Source organism: Mustela nivalis, assembly GCF_964662115.1.
Source record: "Mustela nivalis genome assembly, chromosome: 2".
NCBI lineage: Eukaryota > Metazoa > Chordata > Mammalia > Carnivora > Mustelidae > Mustela > Mustela nivalis.
In genome coordinates, this window is record NC_139021.1 from 62,920,244 (window position 1) to 62,945,675 (window position 25,432).

At 38.2% G+C, this 25,432-nt stretch overlaps 1 protein-coding gene and 1 long non-coding RNA gene across 15 annotated transcripts in view; one reads left to right on the forward strand and one right to left on the reverse strand.

Annotated features, from left to right (window-relative positions):
• Window positions 1-1,214, reverse strand: part of LOC309859927 (uncharacterized protein C8orf34 homolog) — a 570,857-nt gene extending 569,643 nt beyond the window's left edge. For all 14 annotated transcript variants that reach the window (XM_082721209.1, XM_082721210.1, XM_082721203.1 and 11 more), the window contains exon 1: window positions 608-1,214. In XM_082721209.1, coding sequence (XP_082577335.1) covers window positions 608-937 — 330 coding nt within the window. In that variant the 5' untranslated portion in view covers window positions 938-1,214. The remainder of the gene's footprint in view (window positions 1-607) is intronic.
• LOC309859929 lies at window positions 407-25,010 on the forward strand. The gene is made up of 3 exons (XR_014309039.1): window positions 407-640; window positions 2,122-2,259; window positions 24,769-25,010. It is a non-coding gene; the product is annotated as an uncharacterized lncRNA (long non-coding RNA).
• The last annotated feature ends 422 nt before the right edge of the window (window positions 25,011-25,432 follow it).

The window sequence follows — 25,432 nt, forward strand, 5'->3', positions numbered from 1 at the left end:
CTGAATCTTTCTCCGCCCCTTTCTCTCCCTAACACATGTAGGGTCTGCAATGCAAAGACTCCTTTCATCCAAACAATCGATGTCAGCGTCTCAGTTTGACAATTTCATTCAACGCGCCAGCACCTACCGAAGCCTACTCTTTACCAGTTCAGTTTTCTCCCAGTTAACCATATTCCTTCCCATTGCTAAGCAACTCCAGCTTTCTGGGTTCTACTACTGACCACATTCAAAAAAAAAAAAAAAATCCAACACGCAATACAGTGTAAATTCCCGGAAGAAAGTGTGCATGTGTAAGACCTAAGTGTGTGCATCTATCCGTCTCAGCCTGTCCCGGGTCCTGTGCATGAGGCTGCGAGATGCAGGACATTCAAACCGCTCAAACTTCCCCCGCCAGACTAAGGCTTGGCCCTCTCCAGCTCACCTGTCTGCGCCCAGGTAACCAGCGAGGTACCCGCTCGGCCGCGTTCCAGGACACCTGGACTGGCCAAAGCGAATGCCACACGGCCGCCTCCTCCCGCGCATTTTTTCACTACCCCTCCTTCCTCTGGGTGTTCTGAACCCCTTCCCCCAAACACAAACGGGACCGCCCTCATCCACAGCGCCTTACCTCAAACAGGGGACCTATCTTGTTCTTCTCCAGGTAAGCCTGGATCCGGGATTGCTGATGAGACGCCATGGAGACACAGATGGGGCCGGGGAGAGTGCGGGAAAATCGCGCGGCCGTGCGCCTCAGCCAGGGGACAGCCCTCCTTTTTCCCCCGGACTGGAGCCGGGACAGGAGCTCGGGAGCCTCGGCTCCGCAGGCGCGGCGGGCAGAGCCCGGGCCGCGGGCGTGGGCTACAGCCCCGGGAGCCGCGAGAGCTTGGGGCGCCGAGAGCCGGAAGCCCGGGCGCGGCGCCGCCAACTCAGTCAACTCCGAGACGAGGGGAGAACTCATTCATCGCGTTCCCCTCCCCACGCCCACCTCCGCCGCTCTCCGCAGCCCGCCGCGCCGGGGGAAATTCGAGGCAGAGGTTGCAGGTTCCTCTCTCCTCTGGGCGGCAGCAGCAGGAACCAGGAGGCGGGTGCTGCTCCGCCAGGCGCGGCGCGGGGGGACGCCCTCGGGCGGTCAGGGGGCCGCGGGGCTCGAACTCGCCGCGAGCGTGCGTGCGCTTGCGTGTGTGTCCGCGCGCCCGACTGTGTGCGTCCCCTCTCCCGGGTTACGGGAACAAACAGCCTGGGCTTCTCCCGGGGCTGTGCTTGCCCAGCCCGCCGCTCCCTAGCGACAGCGCCGCTCAAAAAGCCAATGGTGAAGGTGCTTCTTTCAAAGTGCTCATAAATCTGGTGCTTGTTGGCTATTCTTGGCAGCTACAAATGCTGTTGGAAAAAGGGTCGTCCCCGGCGCCCCCTGTGAACTTGTCCTAGGGCACCTCGTGCTCTGCGCCCACGAGCTCAGAATCCGAGAAAAGGCAGAGTTATGAGAAGGCGCGTGGGTCTGAGGGCTGGCCGCTAAAATGAGGTTGCTTTCCTTTAGAATGTCTGGGTTGGCCTGGAGCAAGTCAACGCGCAACTAGAAGCTGAGAACCCAGCTGAAGACTCCCAAAGTGTACACACCCAAAGGTTGTACTTCAACTTTTGTCAGGAAGAAGGGGTGAAATAGTGAGCCAGCCCTCGGTTCCAAATTGGAATTCGTGATTCACATATAACTATGTAGATTACAATCCACATGTCTTTGTGCTTATATATCTGTAGATATACACCAGATGCTACCACTCTATTCCACTTAAAAATGTTCCCTTTAGACACTTCAGGAGATCCTCAAGCTTAGCCAATACCTTTCTTACCATGCGGGGATTTCCCGAGTTGAAGATCAACAAACCGCAGAGGTTTCTTCACAGAGCTCTCTTGAGAAACGCTCTTGAGGTCTCCAAAGACGATTTCTATGGCTTCTAACCATGAAGTGCTACCAAAATTAAGATATGTATTGGTAAATATGAAGGTTTAGAATGAAATGAATAGTTGTACCTAAAGCAGACTGCCGCATTATAGGTTTATTTTTCTTTCTGTGTTCTGGATTTCTGTAATTCATAACTTCTTTATTGGTATTGATGTTTTGTTTTGGTTTGGTTTTTCCTTCCGTAGGACTACTTAAACAGATCTACTTATGTGGAAACATAAGAAATCTGCCAGAACGCCTAAGAGCTTACCCATCACTGACAACTTGAATTACACATGATTTGGGATGAAATGATCTCTCAGTTATTACTTTTACAATCAGAGGTGGGTCATCTGCCCAGAGGGAATTAATTGAATAGCAGTGAGGTGCATAGGGTTGTCATGTATCTTCCATTATGGATCAAAAGCATAGTTGTATATTTTTAAAGATGTTCAGGAGAAATTAAATATACATACTGAATATCAACATTTTTATTTGCTATAAGGTATGGTGTATCTATGACCCAACTAAAAATTCAAGTAATTTTGATACCACATTGTGCAGGAGAATCAGAGTGCTATCTTCTTCCAAAAGACATGAGGAAGGTGCTTCTTTAAATCAGATAATTAACATACACAGTCTTCATCAAACTCAGAGCCACTGCACCTTGGGCCTTGAATAAAAGAAACAAAGATTTACTGACAAAACACACATATTAAAGAAAGAATCATGAAGATATACATTATGCATGTTAAAACACAGAACATCCCAAAATTACATTTTTTTAAGATTTTATTTATTTATCAGAGAGAGGGGGGGGGGGAGAGAGCGAGCACAGGCAGACAGAATGGCAGGCAGAGGCAGAGGGAGAAGCAGGCTCCCTGCTGAGCAAGGAGCCCGATGTGGGACTCGATCCCAGGACGCTGGGATCATGACCTGAGCCGAAGGCAGCTGCTTAACCAACTGAGCCACCCAGGTGTCCCACCAAAATTACATTTTTAAAATTAAGAAACTATTTCAGAAGTTTTTCAAGGCCAATTTTACATACCACCTCCTTCAAAAAGCATTTCTTGGTTCCTTCCACTGATTCCCAAACTTGACTTGATTATTACAATAAATATTTATTCTACAGTCTCTCGTGGCAGATGTTGCATTAAGGCTGAGGATTCGAAGGTGAAAAGCCTTGTCTTTGCCCTTCGGTGTTCAGTCTTATAGACACAATTGGCATATATACAGATATGACATTTGAATGCGTTGTGCTAATATAGGTATATAAAACCTATATACTGTGCACATACTGATGATGGAAAAATTACCTGTACCAAGATTCTCCAGGAATTCTCCACAGAGGAGGTGGTCTTTGAGCAAAGTCTTAAAGGAAGACTAAAGTTTTTAAGTTTTCCAGATGGGATTGGTGGAGTGTGGGTGGGGGCAATGTTTCAGCCTTTGTCATTATAAAGCAGCATTTGCAAAGACACAGAGCACAAAACAGGCTAGTGGTGGCTAAAGACATGTAGGATTTACATGGAGGAAGACTGTTGTGTGAGGTTAAAATGTAAGCAGAGTTCAACTCATTAGAGTCTTAAATGCCTTAAGACATTTAGACTTGCATCTTCTGCACAATGAGAAGTAACTAAAGATTTTGAGCCAAGGAGTGTTGTGGTGAGCTATTAAGTCTTGGGAAGATTGCTCTGGTTACAACTTGCATGATAGATTAAAAAGAATGATATTGAGGTAGAAAGCCAATTTGGTTTGCAGAATCCGTAAGCAATCAGGAGACCCAACCTTCGGATTAGGGATGTGGGGATCGAGACAATGGAATGTATCCAAGAAATACTTAAAGACTAATTTGTTGATGAACTAACTATACAAAGGATGAAGTTGGAAGAGAGAATCAAAGATAATCCTCTAATTTCTGCATCGAAGCTAAGAGATTATAAATTATTTGCGCAACTCACCCAATGAGTAGTTGATAGGGTTTAGAATCAGGTTTTTCTAACTTCAAAGCAGACACTATTTCCATTCTCTGTCCTGTACCCTGAAAAGTAGTTAAGAATTTAGTTTGCAGATATCAGTGTCCCTTGGGTGAAAAGAGAACCTAGTAGGCACTCAATAAATAACAGCTGAATGAGTGAACTAAGTTTAGGTAGATTTAGTCAATCTAGTTATATTCTTTCAGGCTAAACTTTGTTTCAAATACATGTCATTTACGTTTGGTTTTGTTCCATTTAATTGTATGCATATCCTGATCCCTTTTTTGAGTTGCAAACCCACTAAAATCATTAACTGTTTCTTAATAATTCTCTCTTTCTCTCTTTTTTTTTTAAAGATTTTACTTATTTATTTGACAGATAGGGATCACAAGTAGGCAGAGAGGCAGGCAGAGAGAGGAGGAAGCAGGCTCCCCGCTGAGCAGAGAGCCCGAAGTGGGGCTCAATCCCAGGACCCTGGGATCATGACCTGAGCCAAAGGCAGAGGCTTTTACCCACTGAGCCACCCAGGCGCCCCTGTATCTTAATAATTCTCTTATACTTTATAGCTTGTAACATAGTATTTTTTCATACAGTAGGTTCTTTATAAATACATCTTTAATTAGCGTCCTGTTGCTATACATTTAAAGAATTTATTTCAGTTAGTCCCTTTAAGATTAGCCGAAAAGCATCCATTTCTTAGATTGAATTTAACAACTTTCTTCTGTACTCATAGTATGGTGCTTTTATGATCCCTTTCCTTTTTTTGGCTTGAGTACAGCATGAAAAGGCCATTTTCAGTGAGATTGTTTTGACCTCATTGTGTTATAGGAGTGCCTGTCAGCATAATTTACAAATATACTGAATCCAGTTTATGGAATGTACTAAAGCTCTTGTCTAACTCTGTTTGTAAGATACCTTGCACAACTCCTTAAACAAATGATTTTTGATGAGATGAGAGAACAATGGTGAAAGCCCATTGACCTAATTAGGAAGTATTAGCAATGTAATCCCTTGAAGTTTATTAAATATCAAAATCAACAGGCAGAGAAATTTATACAAGTTGCATATGTGCCCTTTGCCTGTATCTCTTTCACTTTTCTACTTTATAACAAACAGGTACAAATATCTTCACAGAGAATCAGGACTTTTATTTTTGAGCCATTGGGTGGAAAGGTTGTCTCTAAGACTGAAATAAAGGAGGTTCTAGAAGAGATGAAGTAGAAAAGTGGGGACATGGAATTGTCCTAAGTGACAGACTTTCCAAATGTATTTAGATTTCCAAGTCTGAATTGCCAAAAATGAATGATAATTACAGTTTAAACCACATTCAACTGTTACATAGTGGGATACTCTGTATATGTAAACCTTCTCTCTATATATACATATACAGAGTATCCCACTATGTAAGAAACATATATATATATATATATATATATATATAGAGAGAGAGAGAGAGAGAGAGAGAGAAGGTTTACATATACAGAGTATCCCACTATGTAATAGTTGAATATATATATATGTATATTATAAATATATATTATATATCTCAGGAAGATATATTATATATATTAAGATATATTATATATCTCAGGAAGCGATTCAGATGATGCCTGGGTACATTTTAATGCTAATGAAAGAATATTTATTATCATTATATATTATAGTATATAATATAAAGATACAATGTTATGAAGTACTAATTTCAGCATAGTTATGTTGTTATGAAGATATTAATTTCAACAAAGTGTTAGATCTGTGATTAGCGTGAGACCTCATATCTGTGTATTTGTGAAGGGTCATTTAAGTGTCCCGTGACTTTGATTATCTCTTCAGTAGCTCCTCAGGAAAATTTAGAATGTGTTTTCTTGTTTACTCGGCCAGTAGTTCAAATTCAGCTGAAAGGGCAGGACTTTTTCGGGAGCCTATCAAGCATGATCATTGAGAATATTGACCTTGGAGTTCTAACATGGGATAGAATTTAGGCTTTGCTATTTACTGGCCATGTAATTTTCACAAGCTTCTTAGCCTCTCTGTCCTCAGTATCCTCATTTCTGAACTAGAGATAAATAGTACTTAGTTCATCAGTTTATCATGAAGATTACATGAGATAACACAGGAAGCACTTAATGTAAATCCAGACACATAGTAAAGATTCAATAAAGGGTAGTGCTAATATTGTTACTATTATCACCATATCATCAACATTATCTCCATCATTATTATCAATTCCCTAAGACTTAGACTTGCAAAATTCACATCAACTATATTGAAACAATTACCTGAAAATATCGCAGGTAGAAGGGATATCTTGCTAATCAAAGCAGTGGAACACGGTATTATAGTCCCCTTAATTAAAAGAAGGTATTCTAGATGCAAAAAGAGAGCTGTAGAATAAGTGTTGATTATAATATAAAATGATCTACTCAATTGTTTACATAAAACAATTATAATAAGGGAAGATAAATTCGAAGCCTACAAAATGGGAGGCAATAGGAGTTGTGGGTGGCTATTCAGGCCTGTCTACAAGACAGAAAGCTATGAGACCCAGCACATATGAGTAATCTGTCCATTAAGGGAATGATGGTGGTCAGAGAGTTTCCTTCATTTCCGCCTGAAATACCTCTCACAACTAATGCAAATGATGAGTACATATATAGCACCTACTGTGTACCAGGTACTGTTTCAAGCTCTTTAGCCACTGCCCTGACTCATTTAATTCTCAAAACAATGTCACAAAGTAGACACTACTATTACTCCCATTTTTTTCAGGTGAGGAGACTAAGGCACACAGAGGTTAAGTAACTTGTAGAAGGTCACAGCTAGTAAGTAGCAGAGTCCATATTTAAATACATCTATTCTGCCTCCCAAAGCCTCGAGTACCAAAGTTCCAGGCATAACACTTCCCTCTTCATTTTGGCCAAGAGGCATTTTTTTTAAGTTTTTTTTTTTTTTTAATTTTAGAGAGAGAGAGAGATTGAGGGTGTGCGTGTATGTGTGTATGTGTGTGCGTGCGCACGTGTGTACTCACGAGCCAGGGAGGAGGCAGGAGAGGGAGAGAGAGAGAGTCCTCAGGTCAACTCCCCACTGAACACGGAGCCCCACATGGGTTTCAGTCTCACGGCCCTCAATCTAGCCCTTGAGCTGAACTCAAGAGTCAGACACTTAACTGATTGAGCCACCCAGGCGTTCCTTGCCCGAGAGGTGTTTTGATGACTAATTTTATTTCCCTAGTGTGTTTATATGGAAAAAGAGGTAGTATAAGGAAAGATAGCAATGGTAATTTTCTGGCTGCATACTAAATGAATATACTGACCAACTGGCTTGTATGTATCTCTCATGCTTTTGAATAATGATAATCACATTGGGACTGATTCTAACCGCACTAATTACTATGACTTAACCAGACCTACAGAACTCAAGTGATGCTGCCAGTTTATGAAGCCTGGCCATCGAGCTTTCTCAAATGACATTTCTCTGTCTTTAATCTCCACTTCTAAATATTAGGTTTTAATATTTAATTTTTAGTATGCAGCATATTTATGAGCAATTATCATCTGAAACACTTTATGTCAATATCTTTTTATCACTTGTTTATTTGAATTACATTATGAATCACTAAAAGGAAATCTACAGATATCAAACAGTATAGACAACTTTCATATTAATCATCAATAAACTGTTAACTCTGACACACTTTCTGCTTGTAATTTCCAAAACGATGCTGTCTTGATTTTTCATCCTAATTAGTGAGAGTCTTTGTTAGGAATAAAACAAAAACAAAAACAAAAACTTCAACAATGAAAAATGTTACAGAATACTATAACATGATACTAAATTTATTGAAAAGAAGGAGAAAATAAGAGCAACTAAGCAAACAAAAGATGACTTGGGAGGGAGAAATAATTCTACTTGAGCACCCTAGGGAACAAGGCACTCTCCCTAGGACAGGATCACACCCATCTAGCTCTCAAGGAGTAAGTAACATGGGACCTAGTTCTCAAACATGCATCTCTGGAAATGCCAACTAATTCTCAGTCATGCAGCCTATCTCAACAACCCCAGCACTAAAGGTTAAAGGTACATTTTACCAGAATTAGTGAAACTGTCACCAGCTAGACCCCAAGACCTGACCTCTACAGCCCACTTGCTTATATTTACCAACATTTGTCCCTCATTTTTCCTAAAGTTCTTCTTTCTAATCTATCTAACTCAGGCAAATGAAAACCAAAACCACCCCTCAAGTGATAGCGACGCCCTTAACAAGACCTCCAGGGTCCCAGACCACCCAGATGAGTTTGAGCCTAAACCCTGACTCGTACCTGCTCAGAGGAACTATGGAGCGACCTCTAGAATGACAGCTGCTTTACCTCATTCTAATACTAAAATCTGCCAAAGAAGGAGCACAAGCCTCATTTACATAACAGAATGTATGCATAGGCATCTTTCCTTTTTTTTTTTTTTTAAGATTTTATTTATTTATTTGACAGAGAGAGAGAGAGTAAGAGAGGGAATACAGCAGGGCGAGTGGAAGAGGGAGAAGCAGACTTCCTATAGAGCAGGAGCCCACTCTATCCCAGGACCTTGGGATCATGACCAGAACTGAAGGCAGACACTTAATGACTGAGCCACCCAGGTGCCCTGGCATGTTTCCTTAAGGTGCATGCATGTATGTCCTTATGCCCACTTCTATGTTTGATCCTAATGCTCCCCTGCCTAAGTATTCATCCTTATCCTAAACAAAAGGAACCTATTAACTCTTGCTCAGGGAGTCATAGCTATGGAAGTCATTCCCTGTGATCTCCTTACATGTGAGTAAAGTTTACTTCATGTGATAATTCCACCTGGTTTATCCGTGACTCACCAGGGAGTGAATTTACATTGCTTGGGTTACAGACCCACCATTGCCTAGAGTGGATTTAAATTGAAAAAAAAAAAAAAAAAAAGATGACAATGTTTTTTCCAAAAACACCCTCCTTCCAAAGCAAATGTTGACCCATTTCCTATAGATAATACCCCGCCTCCAGTCCTCCAGATGGTTTTGGTCCTGAGAGAGAATTTTGTGATATCTAGGGATACCGCTAAGCTTCCACAAACAGAATCACACTGACTGACTAGATATCTAACACAAAATATTTATGATGAGGTCATGAGGAACAGTAGCTAAACCTACTAATTTTGCCTGGGAGGATTAGGAAACTAAAAACTAAAAGAATGAATGAATGAATGAATGAATGAATGAATAAAGGAATAAATGAATTTTAAAAAGGAAGAATAGGGACACCTGGATAGCTCAGTCAGTTAAACACCAGACTCTTGATACCAGCTCAGGCTATGATCTCAGGGTCCTGGGATCCAAGTCAGGCTCTGTGTTCACTACAAGTCTACTTGTGGATTCTCTAACTCCATCTTTCCCTCTTCCCTCACTACAAATAAAATAAATAAAATCTTAAATAAATAAAAGAATAAAATGCTGGTAATTCATTAGGTAACCATGAAGCATATAATAACCAGGTCCTCAATGTTTAAATCCTTTATGTTTAAATCCCCTTTTTACATGCATAATAACATCTGATTGATTTTGTTCAAGATTCTATTTGTAAGTACTTAAATATTGTGTTTCAGTCAGATAGCAACACTGATATGCCTTTATGTATTTTTTAGCCTCTCCTCTTCAATTTGCCACTGTCTTTGTTTCTCACTTTTGTCTTTTACTTTTTTTTCTTCTTAAAGCATGTTGTTCATCTTCCAGTGTAGGCCTGAAACAACTGTCAGTGGTCGAAGGAAAACCACTTGACTACAACTGATGACAAATGTTTTCTGCTACATCTGTTTCTAAATTTTTTCAGATCCCTTTGTCTGTAAATGCATGCCACTGACAGTCATATTCCTAGACATATTTTATTATCAAACCACTGCCAGAGAACCCAAGATTTCGTATACCTTTGGAAAATTATTCCTTACTCTCAGCATATACTGATTCATGTAATCTGTTTTGCTTAAAAAAATATTGTCAGAGAAGAACATTTTTCTCCTTTTCATTTCATTATCTTTAATGAAATGGCATTATAGTAAAAACTTGGAGTCTTAATGAAGCAATGAAAGTAAGAATATTTCAGAATTCAAACAGACAACAAAGATATAAGTCAAACACTCTACATTTCACTGATACTTCATTTCAAAATAGTCTCCCTCCAGTAAAAAGTTACAATTAGGTAGTAACAGACAGGCAGCTTATAAAATGAAAATATGCGAGACTAAATTTTCTAATATGACTCGTATCTCTCCCCAGAGTAAATGGTCTGTCTTTGTATTTGTTCAGTATTTTAGTTACTACCTACAAGTTTTTTTTTGGGGTGGGGGAGGTTGGTTTTGTTGTTGTGGTTTTGTTTGGGTTTTTTGCTTGTTTTTGCTATGTATAAGTTTAAGTATCTTTTGACATTTTTTGTTTCCTTCAGAGTGCCCATTTCTCAAAGGTAGTTAAAGTGGCTTTGGTGTCAAACCTGAGGTTAAACTATGGGTCAGCTATGTACTGACAACTGTGTGACCTTGATCACCTATCATTATCACCACGCATTTTACATATCAGAAAACCAAAGCCAAATGCTGTTTGATAACATATACTAGTTGATGGAAAAGTCAAAATTCAAATCTAAGTCTATCTTATTCCAAAGCATGTGCTCTTTCATTTTATTTCTCAGGATCAGTTTCAATTATAGTTGAATGCTTTGAATACCCTTTAACAGCTCAATTATCTCTGGTTTTTGTAACATTTTTATTTTCAAAACTATTTCTATCTGGAAGAATATTCATTAAGTGCACTTGGGTGGCTCAGTTGGATAAGTGTCTGCTTTCAGCTCAGGTCATGATGTCAGGGTCCTGGGATGGAGCCCTGAATAAAGTCTCTCTGCTCAGCAGGGGGTCTGATTCTACCTCTCCCTCTGATCTTCTCCCCACTTGTGCTCACTCCCTCTCACTCTCTGTCTCAAATAAATAAATAAAATCTTTAGGAAAATATCTTTTAATGTATTTGTAATGCAACTGATCAACTCATATTTCTCAACAATAGGAAGAAATATGAGTTTGAACATTGTAATATAATTTTTTGGTACTTTCTCACTACCTGTTTTAGAATAAAAGAGGCCATATTGGAGAATGTTTAAAAAATATGGGCTTAGAGTTAGACTTTGCATTGTTTATATTTTTAAAATTTTCTTCATATTATGGTATTTTTGTCATCTTAAAAACCTTTCAGGCTGGGCAGCCCAACTCTGGGCTAGCCCATTCATTTCCAGATAACAAAGAGCTCAGCCTCTCAGCAGAAGCTTGCTTTTGATATGCAAACTAACCAGTGGGGAGCCGGACTTTCTCAGTCTGGCACGTACCCCCAGGAGGCAGTATGCCTCTGCTTTAATAATCCAAAGGCCAGCTACCAGTCATCTAAGGACCCTCAGTATAACTCAGAGCCCAAGGAAATTATTGAAACTGGCTGATCCTAAACTATTCACACGGCCCTGCCTTGACTTCTCCTTGGAAACCTCCATAAATATTCTAGCCTTAGTTTTTTCTTTGCTCTTCCTTTCTACCTCCTTTCCACCCTAAGGCCTCCATCCCCATGTGGCCCTGTGTGGTCTGCCTGCCTCCAGTCTTGAGGACTTGTGTGTATAATCATCTTTGTTTTCCTGAGCCTCCCCTGTGTCTGCACCTGTGGCCACATCCGACCCACCATCTCATAAAAGAACACAGAACAGACTTCCATGGATTTTAATCCTGGTTCTAGTAGATTTTAAGCCTCATCTGCCTCAGACATACAATCCACAATACTAATAGACCTTTATTGTAGAGTTGTTGTGAGGTTCCCTGAGAATGTCAAGCACTTAGCACAGTGCCTTGCCAAGGTATAAGTACTCAGTAAATATTAACTGTATTGTTCTTGATTATGCTGGGAAATAGTTCAGAGATAATTCATATTTTCCCTCTCTTTCTTTTTACATTTTGAAGGTAAGCAATGACTAACCAAAAAAACTAAATTGATTTTTTTCTCATTAATCTTACGTCTTAGTCTCTAATATTTCCCATTTCACCATTCTGCTCCTTATGAAGAATTAAGAGACTCAAAGTGATGTATGTGTATTGGTCAGAATTTAAAATTTTAACAGATTTTAAATGTCAATATTAAAAACAAAAAGGAAGGAATACAGATTAAAAAAAACAAACCCCAACTTGGATGCTATTGTTGACAGTTTAATATATTTAAATTTTTTCTAGATGACACATATTTATTACCAAACTCAAAGAAAAATTAACATAACATAAGCTGCCTAGCCCTGGTTTAAAACAATATATACTATTCCCTTGTGTCATAAAACGTATATAGATCATTTAATACCCAACACTGATGAATTTGATTTTTGTTATATGTGAATTATATAAAAACAACTGACAGAAAGTTAGTGTGGGTTCTTTTTTAGTTGTCTTTTTTTTTAAATAAAGTTTCTCCTCCAGCCAAAGCTTTGAGATCCAACTATGTTAATGAACTCTTGACTGTGTGATAATCCTACATATAAATTGATATATATTCTAAAAAGAATAAGCTTTATATTTTAACAAGAAACCTCCACAAGCTTTCATGCTATTAATTCCCAAGACCATATTTCAGGCCCAGACCAGTCTTCTATACTCTTTTTGGTTCCTGGAAGAGGCGTGAGACCCATCTGCTCTCTTTCCTTCATATTGCTAATAGTCACAACTAACTTTTCTCCCTTTTAGTTGTTCCCAGTCAGTAGTTATAGGATAGTGTTTGATTTCCTCCAACTCACTCTTTCCTTACTGCTTCTAAGAAGAAAAGAAACACGTTCTTTTATTTTACTACTACTTGTAAGAAAGTGTAAAAAAAAAAAAAATCGGAGAGAAACACAGCCTAAAAAAAATAATAACATCTTACCACTTCTTTTCAGCATTGTATTAGAAGTTCTAGCAGCATAATTAGAAAGAAAAGAAAATGAGAGAAAAGTTATCCTAATCAGAAAACAAGGAACAAAAACTATATTTGTAGATGACAGATCTTATACATGTAGAATCCTAAGGAATCCACTTTAAAAAAAAATCTATGAAATAAATAAATTATCAGCTAGGTTGCAAGATTGAGGCTCAACAAACAGAAACCAATTGTATTTCCATATATTTTCAATAAACAACTCAAAAAGGGAATGAATACAACAACTATAACAGCATCAAAAAGAGTAAAACATAAATATATTTAATTTAAAAATAGTGTGAAACTTATATTCTGAAAATTGTAAAAAATTTTCAAAGAAATTAAAGATGCCTAAATAAAATGAAAGATATCTTGTCTTCATAAATCAGAAGACTTAATACTGTTAAAATAGTAATCCTCCCCAACTGATCTACAGCTTTAGGACAATTCCCATCAGTATTCCAACTGACTTCTTTTTAAAAATTGGCATGCTGATCCTAAAATTCATATGGAAATGCAAGAAACCTAGAATAACAAAAACAATCTTGAAAAAAAAAGAAGAGCAACCTGGGAAGGTACACTTTATGAATTCAAAACTTACTACGAAGCTCTGCAATAGTCAAAACAGTGTGAAAGGGGCTTCTGTGTGTCTCAGTCTGTTAAGCATCCAAGTCTTGATTTCAGCTCAGGTCCTGATCTCAGGATCTGAGGTTAACACCCATGTTGGGTTCTATACTAAGCATGGAGCCTGCTTAAGACTCTCCCCCTCTACTTGTGCTTTCTCTCTCTAATAAAAAAAGAAGAAGAAGAAGAAGAAGAAGGAGGAGGAGGAGGAGGAGGAGGAGGAGGAGGAGGAGGAGGAGAAGAAGAAGAAGAAATTGATTTTTAAAAACTTATAAGAAGTGGCACTTGAGTGGCTCAGTTGGTTAAGTATCTGCCTTAGCCTCAGGTCATGATCTCGGGGTCCTGGGATTGAGCCCCAGGTCCAGCACCCTGCTCAAAGGGGAGTCTGTTTCTCCTTCCCCTCTGCCCTTCCTCTCACTTATACTCTCTTGTGAACACACTTTCTCTTTCTCAAATAAATAAAATATTTTTAAAAAATTATAAGAAAAAAAAAGGTGTTCATCTTCATGACATTGGATTAAGTAATGATTTTTCAGATATGACACCAAAAGCACAAAGAAAAATAGGTTAATTATATGTCATCAAAAACACTTTTTTGAAGCAAAGACCACCCAGAAATTTAAAAGACAACCCACGGAATGTGAGAAAAATATTTTCAAGGGACATGTATCTAGACTATATAAAGAACTCTTAAAACTCAATAGTAAAAATGACAAATAGGCAATAATATAAATGACATTGAGTTTGACAAAAATGACAAACTCAATGACCAAAATGAGAAATAACAAATAACAATTAAAAAATGGTAAGAGGAGCTAAACAGACATTTCTCCAAAGCAGATATACAAAGGAAATAAGCAAATGAAGAGGTAACTAACATGATTATTTGAGAAAAATAGATCAAAACCATAGTGAGATACCACTTACACCCAAAAGCATGGCTAAATTAAAACTACAAACATAGATAATAACAAGTGTTGGCCAACATGTGTAAAAACTGGAATCCTCACACGTTGCTGTTGTGTACTTAAATGATAAGGCCAATTTACAAAACAGTCTTAAAGGTTTAAATGCTGAATTATACTACCCAGTAATTATATGCTTAGGTGTATACTAAAGAGAAATGAAAACATATGACTACACAAAAACTTATACATGAAGGTCCATAAAGCAACATTCAAAATAGCCAAAAAGACAAAATAATCCAAATACTCAAATATCCACTATTCAATAAAAGACTAAATTGAATGTGGTGTGACCATACCATATAATATGATGTGGTGATAAAAATAAATGTAGTACTGGGCACCTGGGTGGCTCAGTTGGTTAAGCGACTGCCTGGAGTCCTGAGATTGAGTAGCGCATTGGGCTCCCTGCTCAGGGGGGAGTCTGCTTCTCCCTCTGACCCTCCCTTCTCTCATGCTCTCTTTCTCGCTCTTAAATAAATAAATAAAATCTATTTAAAAATGTAGTACTGATACAAGCTACAAGAAGAAGAAGAAGAAGGAGGAGGAGGAGGAGGAGGAAGAGGAGGAGGAGGAGGAGAAGAAGAAGAAGAAATTGATTTTTAAAAACTTATAAGAAGTGGCACTTGAGTGGCTCAGTTGGTTAAGTATCTGCCTTAATAGATGAACCTTAAGTATCTGCCTTAATAGATGAACCTTGAAAACATTGTTCTAAGAATTCAATCATAAAACACCATATAGTTTATGCTTCTACTTGGGGTTTCTCTTAGGAGTGATGAAAATGTCCCAAAATTTATTGTGCTGATGGTTGTACAACTTTGTGACCATTCAACTGTATGCTTTAAATAGGTGAATTGTTTGGTGTGTGGATTATAATTCAGGAAAGATGTTATTTAAGAAATAGCAATAATTATTAAATTTTGTTGGCTTCCCAGTCCTCAGACTCCTGCTGCGTTTTTGTTTTTTTAATTGTAACAGAAAAAAATGTTGCTATAACACAGACACACCGTTAAAAACAGATGGTTAAAAGGAGCCTTTATTTGATGGACAGCATGACGGGTTAAAGACACAAGTTTAAAAGCAAAAGGAAGTTAAGTGACCTTGCATGAGTTTAAAACCATGGCATATGTGTGGATTCAGGAAATGGGAGACACTTGGTGAGGCCAGACAGAGGAGAAGATGTAGCATAGAAAGAAAGCAGAGTAACAGAGGGAGTGAGTTGATTTGAATTTTGGTGAAATAAGTGAGAATATGAGAATATTTCCTACTTAATAAAGCCACCATTCTATCTCTCTTGCCATATCCTGGACCTGTTTTACAGGTCTGGTCTGCAAGGTAGATACTGGGCCAAATAGAAGCCAGTTACATCTGCAATGCTGGTGTGGCTTTCATTTTTGAGAGAAGCCCTTTTTGGTCTCTGTCTTGAGGTTAAGAATCACATGTTTTTTTTTTTTTTTTTTTTTTTTCTTTCTGAGTCTCTACATTTCAGCTCTTAGCTTTAATGCCGCAAATACTCTGCAGCTTGTCTTTCTTTTTCACAAATGTGATGCTTTTGAGAATTACTCCTGATGATACATGTCTATAGTACATTGATTTTCACTGCTCTGTGCATTCCATTAAACAAATACGGCACAATTCATTTATCCACTCTCCTGTTCCAAGTTTTGACTAATGCAAACAACATTGCAAAAAAACTCCCATCCATATCTGATTTTTCCCATGGCCTAGAGCTTCCCCAACATATAAACCTAGCAAAGGAATTGCTCTGTCATAGGGACGTACACATTCAAATTCACGGGATATTGTCACATTGCTCTATATTGTCACATTGGTTGTATAAATTTATAATTCTTCCCACGACTTTTGAGACTTCCCTTTGCCTGAATCCTCACTCATCCTGCAGGGCTAGCACTATAAAGATGGGGCTCTCAGTCCCAATTCTCTCTCTCCACATACTGCTATTAACGTCAAACCCCTGTGTTATCAAATGTGATAAACACCTCACTGCCTCCGCCCCCCCACCCCTGCCCCGGCAGACACTGTGTCAGCTCCGCAGTTCACTGTTCTGATTTCCAGTCTCTTCTTCATTTCTGTCCCAAGGCAATTTCCCTGCTTTTCTGGGCAGTTCAGCCATGCATTTATAAGGAAGTTAGTTATAATTTATTGAGCAATTCTTGGTGTTTGTAGCTGGAGGGTTTTCAAGTTATCTGCACCAACAGACTTTTATATGCCTGACAACATTTTTCAGCACCTGAGCAATCTTTAAACTTTAAGCTGCCCAGATGTTGGACATCATAAAGAAAATAAGTGAAATCAAGTTAGCAGCTACGATGAGCCATCAAACTCTCTTTGCCTGTATTCACTAGTCACCACACCGCAGGGCAGAATGACAATAAACACTAGGGACTTTATAGATGGTCTGAGTTTGATTCCCAACTCTGTTGCTCCCTAACTGTGTGACCTGGGGCAATTTATTTCATCTTTCTGGGCCCTGGTTTCTTCATCTGTAAGGTAAATCATAGAACCTACCCAGAAGAGTTCGTGTAAGGATCCAATAAGTTAATATTTATGAAAAGGTTTAGAACTATATCTGACACACAGCATGTATCATGTCATCATGTTTATCGATAAATAAGAACGGAATAATAAATATAATAAATAATAAATATAAGAAATTCATATTTGTATTACCTATGAATATTCAAGTAATGATTTTTCCTTCAATCCCCAGCAGAATCATCTAACGTTGGCAACATCATAGCTCTTCAAGTTTAATGATTCTAGTATTAAATGACTTTTACCTAAGAGAATCTCTGTGCCCCAGAATACAAACAAAATTGTTGTGGTCCGTTATGCCCCAGACACAGGGAAAATGTTGCCTGCCCAACCAAGGGGTTAGGAATGGGTTAGGAATAAGGATGATAAGAGATGTATGATGGAGAAGAAAATAAACAAGAGAAGAAGGAGAAAAGTAATACAGATACGTTCTTCCTCCCAACCTGGGACCAGGTCAGAGTGCCGGCAGGATGTTCCCTTAGGGACCATCTTCCCTCCCTGCTGGCCCCCCACTCTCTTCCTGCTTCAGACACACAACTTCTTGCCTGCTTCCCGAGTGGGCCCTTCAGCTTGCTTAGGTTCAAAGAGGAGGGAGATCTGAGCAAAACAGGGTAAAAAGCTTTCTCTTAGTCTAGACAGTCTGCATGCCTGAGGTTGTTCGGGCTGTGAGAAATGGCATCTCAAGGATCTGTCCCTGTGCTGGAACGGAACCTTAGGAAAAAAATCCATGAGGCACTACCTATGCCTCTATTACGTAGTGTGTTGTTATTACCGTCCTTTTACGCCATACACACACCACAATATCTTGTGTTCTTAGTAGATACAAAATACACTTTAAGTTGGATTGAGGCTCACCATATAGCCCCTACAACAGACCCGGTAATAACGTCCCACAGTGACATGGATTTGCATAACACTTGACAACCAGTGAGCTCCCCTCCTCTATATGGTGTCCGTTCTCCACAACGCAGACCAAAGTCAGTTCTCTTCTGGAGGGGAGTGATGGGAGATGATTTTCTCATAACTACTGTGGACTTTCTTCTGCCTGGAAAGGTACGAATTCTGTTAGAAATACAGAGATGATTTCTTAAGCAGCTAATAAAATTCATTGTGTTCTTTTTTCACACCTTAACTGGTAGACTGACTGGACAAGTTTGTTTGCAATCCCACATTTTCCTTGACTTTTTTTTTTTTAAAGGTTTTATTTATTTATTTGATAAAGAGAGAGAGAGAGCACAAGTAGGTAAAATGAGCAGGAAGCCCAATGCTGGACTCAATCCCAGGACCCTGGGATCATGACCTGAGTCAAAGGCAGCTGCTTAAACAACTGAGCCACCCAAGTGGCCTTTGACTAAACTTTTCCACCTCACTTAATGCTTTTGCAGGGGAGTAGGGAGTTATTATTTTATTTAAAACATGAAAAGAAAAAAAAATCTCTTACCAAAATAGGATTAATCTATAATCTATATGGCGGACACATCAATAACTAATTCTATAGCTTGCCTACCACATAACATTCACAATTCAGAAAGAGATGTAAGGTTAACCAACGGTTGATTTCTAAAATAAAAGAATTTTTAATTTTTAAGATAAAATAATGTTCTAGTTAATGAACTAGATGGCAGGAATCCTTTCAATTGTATACATATATCAAAGCATCACAATTTACATTTTAAATACCTTCTAATTGTATCTGCCACTTATACCTCAATAAAGCTGGGAGGAAAAGAACCTGGAAATACAATATTCCTGTATGTATATTTTTTGAGCTACAGGAATAAATTTTTTCAAAAAATAGTATTATCTGAATGATACAATTTAACACCACTGCATATTAAATTTTATTTTCTTATTTATTTACTAAAAAGTCAAATCACTTTATAATGGAAAAAATTTATCTTCTGGTCTCCTCACCCCCAATCTATGTTTTCCAGAGGAAAGATATTCGACTCATTTTCTTCTGTTATTTACCATCATATTCCTAAATTATAGCACATATTGTTTTTTTGACTCAATACTAATATCTGCTGATTTCATACTATTAAAGATGAGGATTTAGTTTCCTAATATACTCTTTCTCTATTCACCTAATGTAATTATATACCATGTTAGGTTAATATTCAATTTGACATTAATATTGTCATATAAAAATCACAGCTGAATCATGTACTCATTAACGAAGGAAGCATTTCCTTACATAACTTTATTTCCCTAGCTTAAATCAATGCCTCTTATATGTTTAATCTATTTCTTATGTACCTTCCACAGATTTATGCCTAAACTCCTTCCCATTAGTGTGACTAAAGCTCCCCAGAACATGTTCATAAACAATAGGTGAATGTGACTGTTTTGTTTCTTAGAACAATCCTTCCAGAATCCCTTGATGTTCCTGCTCTTACTGGGTGAGTTTGCTTCCTGGACCCACTTCCCTGCCATGATTCTAGGATTTCTCTTTACCATCATGTCAGAAATTAACTTCACCTGGCTCTCCAGTTGGGTTTTCTGTTTCCCAAATTCCTTATCTTTTCTAAAAATTCATTTTACTGGAGCATCACCCAGTAGGTTCCTGAGAAAGTATGCATGAAGATCAATGTTTTGAATCTTTTAAAATGTTTTAGTCTAATCTCACCCCTTGACTATTTGACCATAAAATACTAGATTGGAAAGAATTCTCTCAGAATTAAGAAAGCACAATTACATCATCTTCTGACAACAGTGTTGCAAATAAGAGTCAAATGCCACCGTGGTCCCCAGCTTTGTTGACAACCTCTTCTGCTGTCCTCCTCAGCTCACCCCACATGCCAGTCCCTTCCCTGCACTATGCTTGGAAGTTTTCCAATTCATATCTTTATCCCTAGTATTCTGAAATTTCTTGGTATTGGTCATTTTCCCCCTAGTCACTGCGCTAAGCACTTAGCCATTCAGTTGAGGAAAGCATGTTCTTTTCAAAGTGTTGTTGGAAATATTTTTCTATTATTTTCTCCCCTTCCTTCTCACCCCTCCTTCTCCTCCTTTTTCTTTGATAATTTTCTTTGTCACATGTTTTCAATTCTCACTGCCTAGAATACCACTTAGATAATGTTGACTAATTCTCGTAATTTTCTCATCTTTGTTCTTCTATTTCTCTATCGTTTTGTCTCTTGGGGAGGTTATCTCAACCTATACTACCTATCCTCCTGTTGATTTTGTATGTATTTAGGAGATAGGATCTACTATTTAAGAGATTGTTGCTATCTGAATACTCTTTGTTTAGAACATCTTTTTTTTTTTTTAATTTAATGCTGTTTTCTTTCTTTCTTTCTTTACTGAAAGAAAAATGAATTTGCTTTTAATCTGGCTTATTGCTCCCATGCTTCGTCTATCAGTGTATTTGCTACTGTTTATAGGTAGACATGTCCTATACTAATTATAAAGGATCTTTGTACTTCCATCAATGAATTCAATCCTCTATTTTAGTCCTGTGTATTAATCTGAATAGTGGCTGCCTATTTTCATTTTCAAGGCAGATGGCAAACTTTCCTATAGATCTCATGAGATTTCACCTTGTCCAGGACTTTGTTTTTTAAGGTTGAGGTAATGAAATGTTGTGTAGCTAAACAGTGAAATTCCACAGGCAATGGGACATGGCCTCAGATGCTCTCATGTCCTCTGCCTTCCCTTTAGGCTGGGGGAATTTTGTACCTGCCACAGTGGAAAACAGAAACTGCTCTCAAACTTGAAAACAAACTGTTTTAAACCCAAATCCCAGAGTGTTTCAGTAGGCTTTTCTCTGGACATTTTTGAAGCATTTTGAAGAAAGTACTAAATGCTCAGTCATGTAGTGGCCCATGATGCCAAGTCAGCTACCTCTTTGGAACAGATCTAAAGAAAAGCTCTGCTTCCTCATACGATCTTTTTCAATCCCATCACATGAGGTTCACATCTTTTGCTAAGTAGGGTGAAAAGCCTTTGGCTTAAATAGTGCAAACTGCGCTTTTGCTAATGTTAGTTTTCTCGGTTTTTTTGTGCTGACATTTCCAGCATTGGGAAGTACTAATACTGCATTCTTTGCATTACCAGAGAGTTCCTCTTTCTCCACCTTCTTCTGAAGGATAATCAACACCCTGAAATGGATGTTTCAAAACACAAACTGCTGCAGAAAGGCCCTCTGTATTCACCCAGAGAGTAGGTGCATTGTGCCAGATGTGTCTCAGAGGTAATGCCCTGGGAGAGCATTTCCTTGTAAGTAGTAGAGCCTGGCCTGTCTCAGTTCACAGATACAGCTCATTCTGTAAGCAAGCTGGATTAAGGTTGTAGTTTTTCTTCTCGGAGGCCATCCTTTTTCCAAATGTCATATCAGTTCCGATAATATCTACAGAGCCAGGTCTCAGTGGTGACTTGCAGATAGATGTCCCATTGAACATCATCTATGGACAAACCCCAGGACAGTTTGCCTCTTTAATTTGGCCCTTGGCCAATCCAGAAGAGATATTACTTGCTGCTGTATTAACAGCCAGTGTATTATTATCACCAACTTCTGTAGCCCCCTCTTTTGGTACTGTCTCCATTCCATACATGCCATCAACTATCATTATCGGTATGTTGAGGAACACAGAGACTCAGTGTCCTGTAGGCGAGAGCAGATCTGAGTTATAGGTCCAAATGTGAGATGTTTCTTTGGTGGAGATGCTCTTCTGTCAATGCAATGCCCTCAGTGATTTGATGATCAGGGATTTTCAAATGAGCCTCCATATCAAAGTTGGTCATGTCAACTTTCCACCTAAATTAATCCTGAACACCGCCTCTAAAACTTCTGGCAGCCTGAGTTGAGGTGCTGCTGTGTTTCTCTCCTGCCTTTTTGATTATGAATATAAACTTTAACACTTGAGGATCAATTTCTTCTTTTGAGCTTTCGTCAGTCTCATCTTTGCAAGATGCCAAGCCAGAACCTTCTAACATGGTATTTCTTTGATAGCTGGATTTTCATCAGTTGAAGACATGTGAATCTAAGCCAGTGTTAGCAAACTCTTTTAACATCTTTGTCTTCTTTTTGTCTCCTCATCCATTATCAATTTTACCTTTACTTGAATTCTCATTTATCTTTTTGTAGTTTTGTCTTTGAAACTGGTATTAATTTTCCATATTCTTCAAGGGTCTGATCATGGGAGTTTCCAGAAATTCTTCAAAATCCTTTAGAACTTCCGTTTCCTTGAACTGCTAATCTCCAAACTCCTGAACAACCACAAATAAACTATCAACTGGTTCCAGACAAGAGACCTGAGCCAGGCTTTTTCACCAAAACATTAAAACACATCTCACTTCATGTCTGTATTTTGCATGATGAGCGCAATTTCTCTTTCACTTCATCTGCACAAAACCTATAGGTGCAGTGGCTCCACTCATGACCTGGAGATGCTCAGACTCATTTCTGAGGTGATTTTCTGTCCTGAAGGTTCACATCCAAGAGTTGGTCAGTGGTTTCTTGAACATCAGACATGTTGTCAGTTCTTCCAAGATCCCTAACTTTACTGCTAACACAGACCCTTCCAGCTCCAGCCCCACAGGCCCAGCGCACCCCAATGCTATGCTTTCTCTTCTCTCTCAAGATGTTGGGTATAGAACTTTTCCAAAATATTCATTAACAAAATATTGAAACAGAGTGAAACTGAAAGAATTTTAGAGTGAACGCCAATATACCCATCATCTAGATTCTAGCATCAACATTTTACTGTACTTGCTTTTTTCCACATATTTATTCCTACATCAATACACTGCATGTTTTTATGCATTTTAAAATAACTTGCAGAGAATGTATGTCCCCCTAGGTACTTCAGCCTTCCTGTCATTAACCAGAGTTCAATATTTGTTTTTTTTTTATGTAAAATTTATATACGATGTAATGCACAAATTTTTCTGAGTTTTAAGAAGTGCCCAAAATATGTCATTATAGAACATCACTATCGCCCCAGAAAATTCCTGCATGCCCTTTCCAGTTACTGATACTAGTCCCACCCCAAGAAAACCACTGTTCAAATTTCCTTCTATCATTGACTGATTTTGACTGCTTTAAAACTTCATAAAAATTAAATAATATGTATGCACAATTTTTGTTTGACTTTTTTTGCTCAGCATGTTTTCGAGATTAGTAGTTGATTCTTTTTATTGCTGAGTAGTATTCCATTTTTTGAATATGCCCTGTCTTGTTTATCCATTCTCCTATTTTAGGATCTCTGGGATATTTTTGACTTTGAACTCTCATGAATAAAGCTGATTTGAATATTTCTGTACAAGTCTTTTTATGTGTATATGTGCTTTTATTTCTCCTAAGTAAACACCTAGAGATGGAATTACTGGGGCATTGGTTAATGTGCATTTCATTTTACAAGGAAATGTTAGATCTTTTGCTATAATACTTGTCACATTTGACATTCCTAACAACAATATATGAGATTTTCAGTTGCTGTACATCCTTACCAAAATTTGGTATTGATAATCTTCCTGATTTTATTCATTCTGACATGTGTGGAGTGGTGTGTATACGTAGTCTTAATTTGCATTACCCAACTGACTAATAATATTGACCAAATTTTCATAAGCCTGTTGATGCATTTATTCAATTCAAGCTATTTTGTCTTTATTAGTGGATTGTGGGAGTTCTTTATATATTTTGCATTCCAGTCCGTTGTCATGCTTGTGTTTTGTAATACAAATTTTCTTCAAATCTGTGGCATGTCTCTTCAGTGTATTTTTATTTATTTATTTATTTATTCTTAAAGATTTTATTTATTCATTCATTCATTTATTTTAGAGAGAGAGCACAAGCAGGAGGAGGAACAGAGGGAGAGGAGCAGAAAGGGAGGGAGAGGAAGGGAGAAAGAATCTCAAGAAGATTTGACACTGAGCACAAAGGCTGACATGGGCTCAATCTCATCACCCTGGGATCATGACCCTTGAGATCATGACCTACTTGCTGAAAACAAGAGTGGGACATTTAACTGACTGAGCCACACAGTGGCTTATTAATAGTTTCTTTTTTTTTTTTTTAAAGATTTTATTTATTTATTTGTCAGAGAGAGAGAGAGCAAGAGCGAGCACAGGCAGAGTGGCAGGCAGAGTCAGAGGGAGAAGCAGGCTCCCTGCGGAGCAAGGAGCCCGATGTGGGACTTGATCCCAGGACGCTGGGATCATGACCTGAGCCGAAGGCAGCTGCTTAACCAACTGAGCCACCCAGGCGTCCCAAGCTTATTAACAGTTTCTTAATAGTGCCTTTTTAAAAGTGGTTTTTAATTCTGATAAGTTGAACTAATCAATTTTTTCTATTATGGTGATTGCTTTACAGTTCAGAACTCTGCTTTTCACAAATCACAAAGATACTATCTTATGTTTCCTTGTAGAAAGTTTTATGGTTTTATGCTTCATTATTACTCAGTTTAAAATATTTTATAATTTTTTTGATGATTTCATCACTAAGGAAATGAGAACGGTTTTCTATAATTTCAGTGATTTTTCTAAGATGTCATGTTGTTATTGATTTCCAATTTAAGTCTTTTATGTTCAGAAAACATATGCTTTCAATCTTTTTAAATGTATTTCAGCCTTGTTGGAAAGTCCAGCATATGATCTATCTCAGTGAACATATCAGGTACATTAGAAAAGAATATGTATTATGCAACTAGTTATTCAGTGTAATGTTCTATAGAAATAATTTAGGTCAAGATGTTGATAATTTGTTCAGATCCAAATCTCTCTCTCTTTTTAAAAATATTTATTTATTTATTTTAGAGAGAGAACAAGAGAACAGAAGGAGGAGCAGGGGGAAAGGAAGAGAGAGAGTTTTCAAGCAGCCTCCGAGCTGAGTGTGGAATCAGACTTGGGGCTCAATCCCAGGACCTTGACATCGTGTCCTGACCTGGCTCCTTAATCAACTGAGCCATCCAGCCACCCCAGATCCATCTATATTTTTATTTATTTTCATTAGTTTGATCAATTGCTGAAAAATAATGTTAAAAAATCTTCAACTATGATTATAGAATTGTTTATTTCTCCCCTTGATTCTGTCATTGTCTCCTGAATTTTGAAGCTGTTATGAGAGGAAAAAACATATATGAATACTACGGCTTCCTGATGATTCTTCCAGACTCTCTTGACATTGTGAAAAGTCTCTCTTTATTTCCAGTGCTCTTAATTCCTTCACAAAGACAGAATTTCAATGTGGTGTCATTTGCCTTCAGCCTGAAGAATTCCCATTAACATCTCTCCAAGGGCATGTCGCTGGTGATGAATTCTTTTTCTTAGCTACCATTGTTATTCTTTAGCCTTTTTCATTTTTGCTGGATATAGAATTTTGAGTTGTCATATTTTTTTCTGTTCTTTCAGAACTCTTAAATATGTGTTCTGTTATCTTGTTCACCTATATACAATGTATTGTTTTCTCTGGATGCTTTCA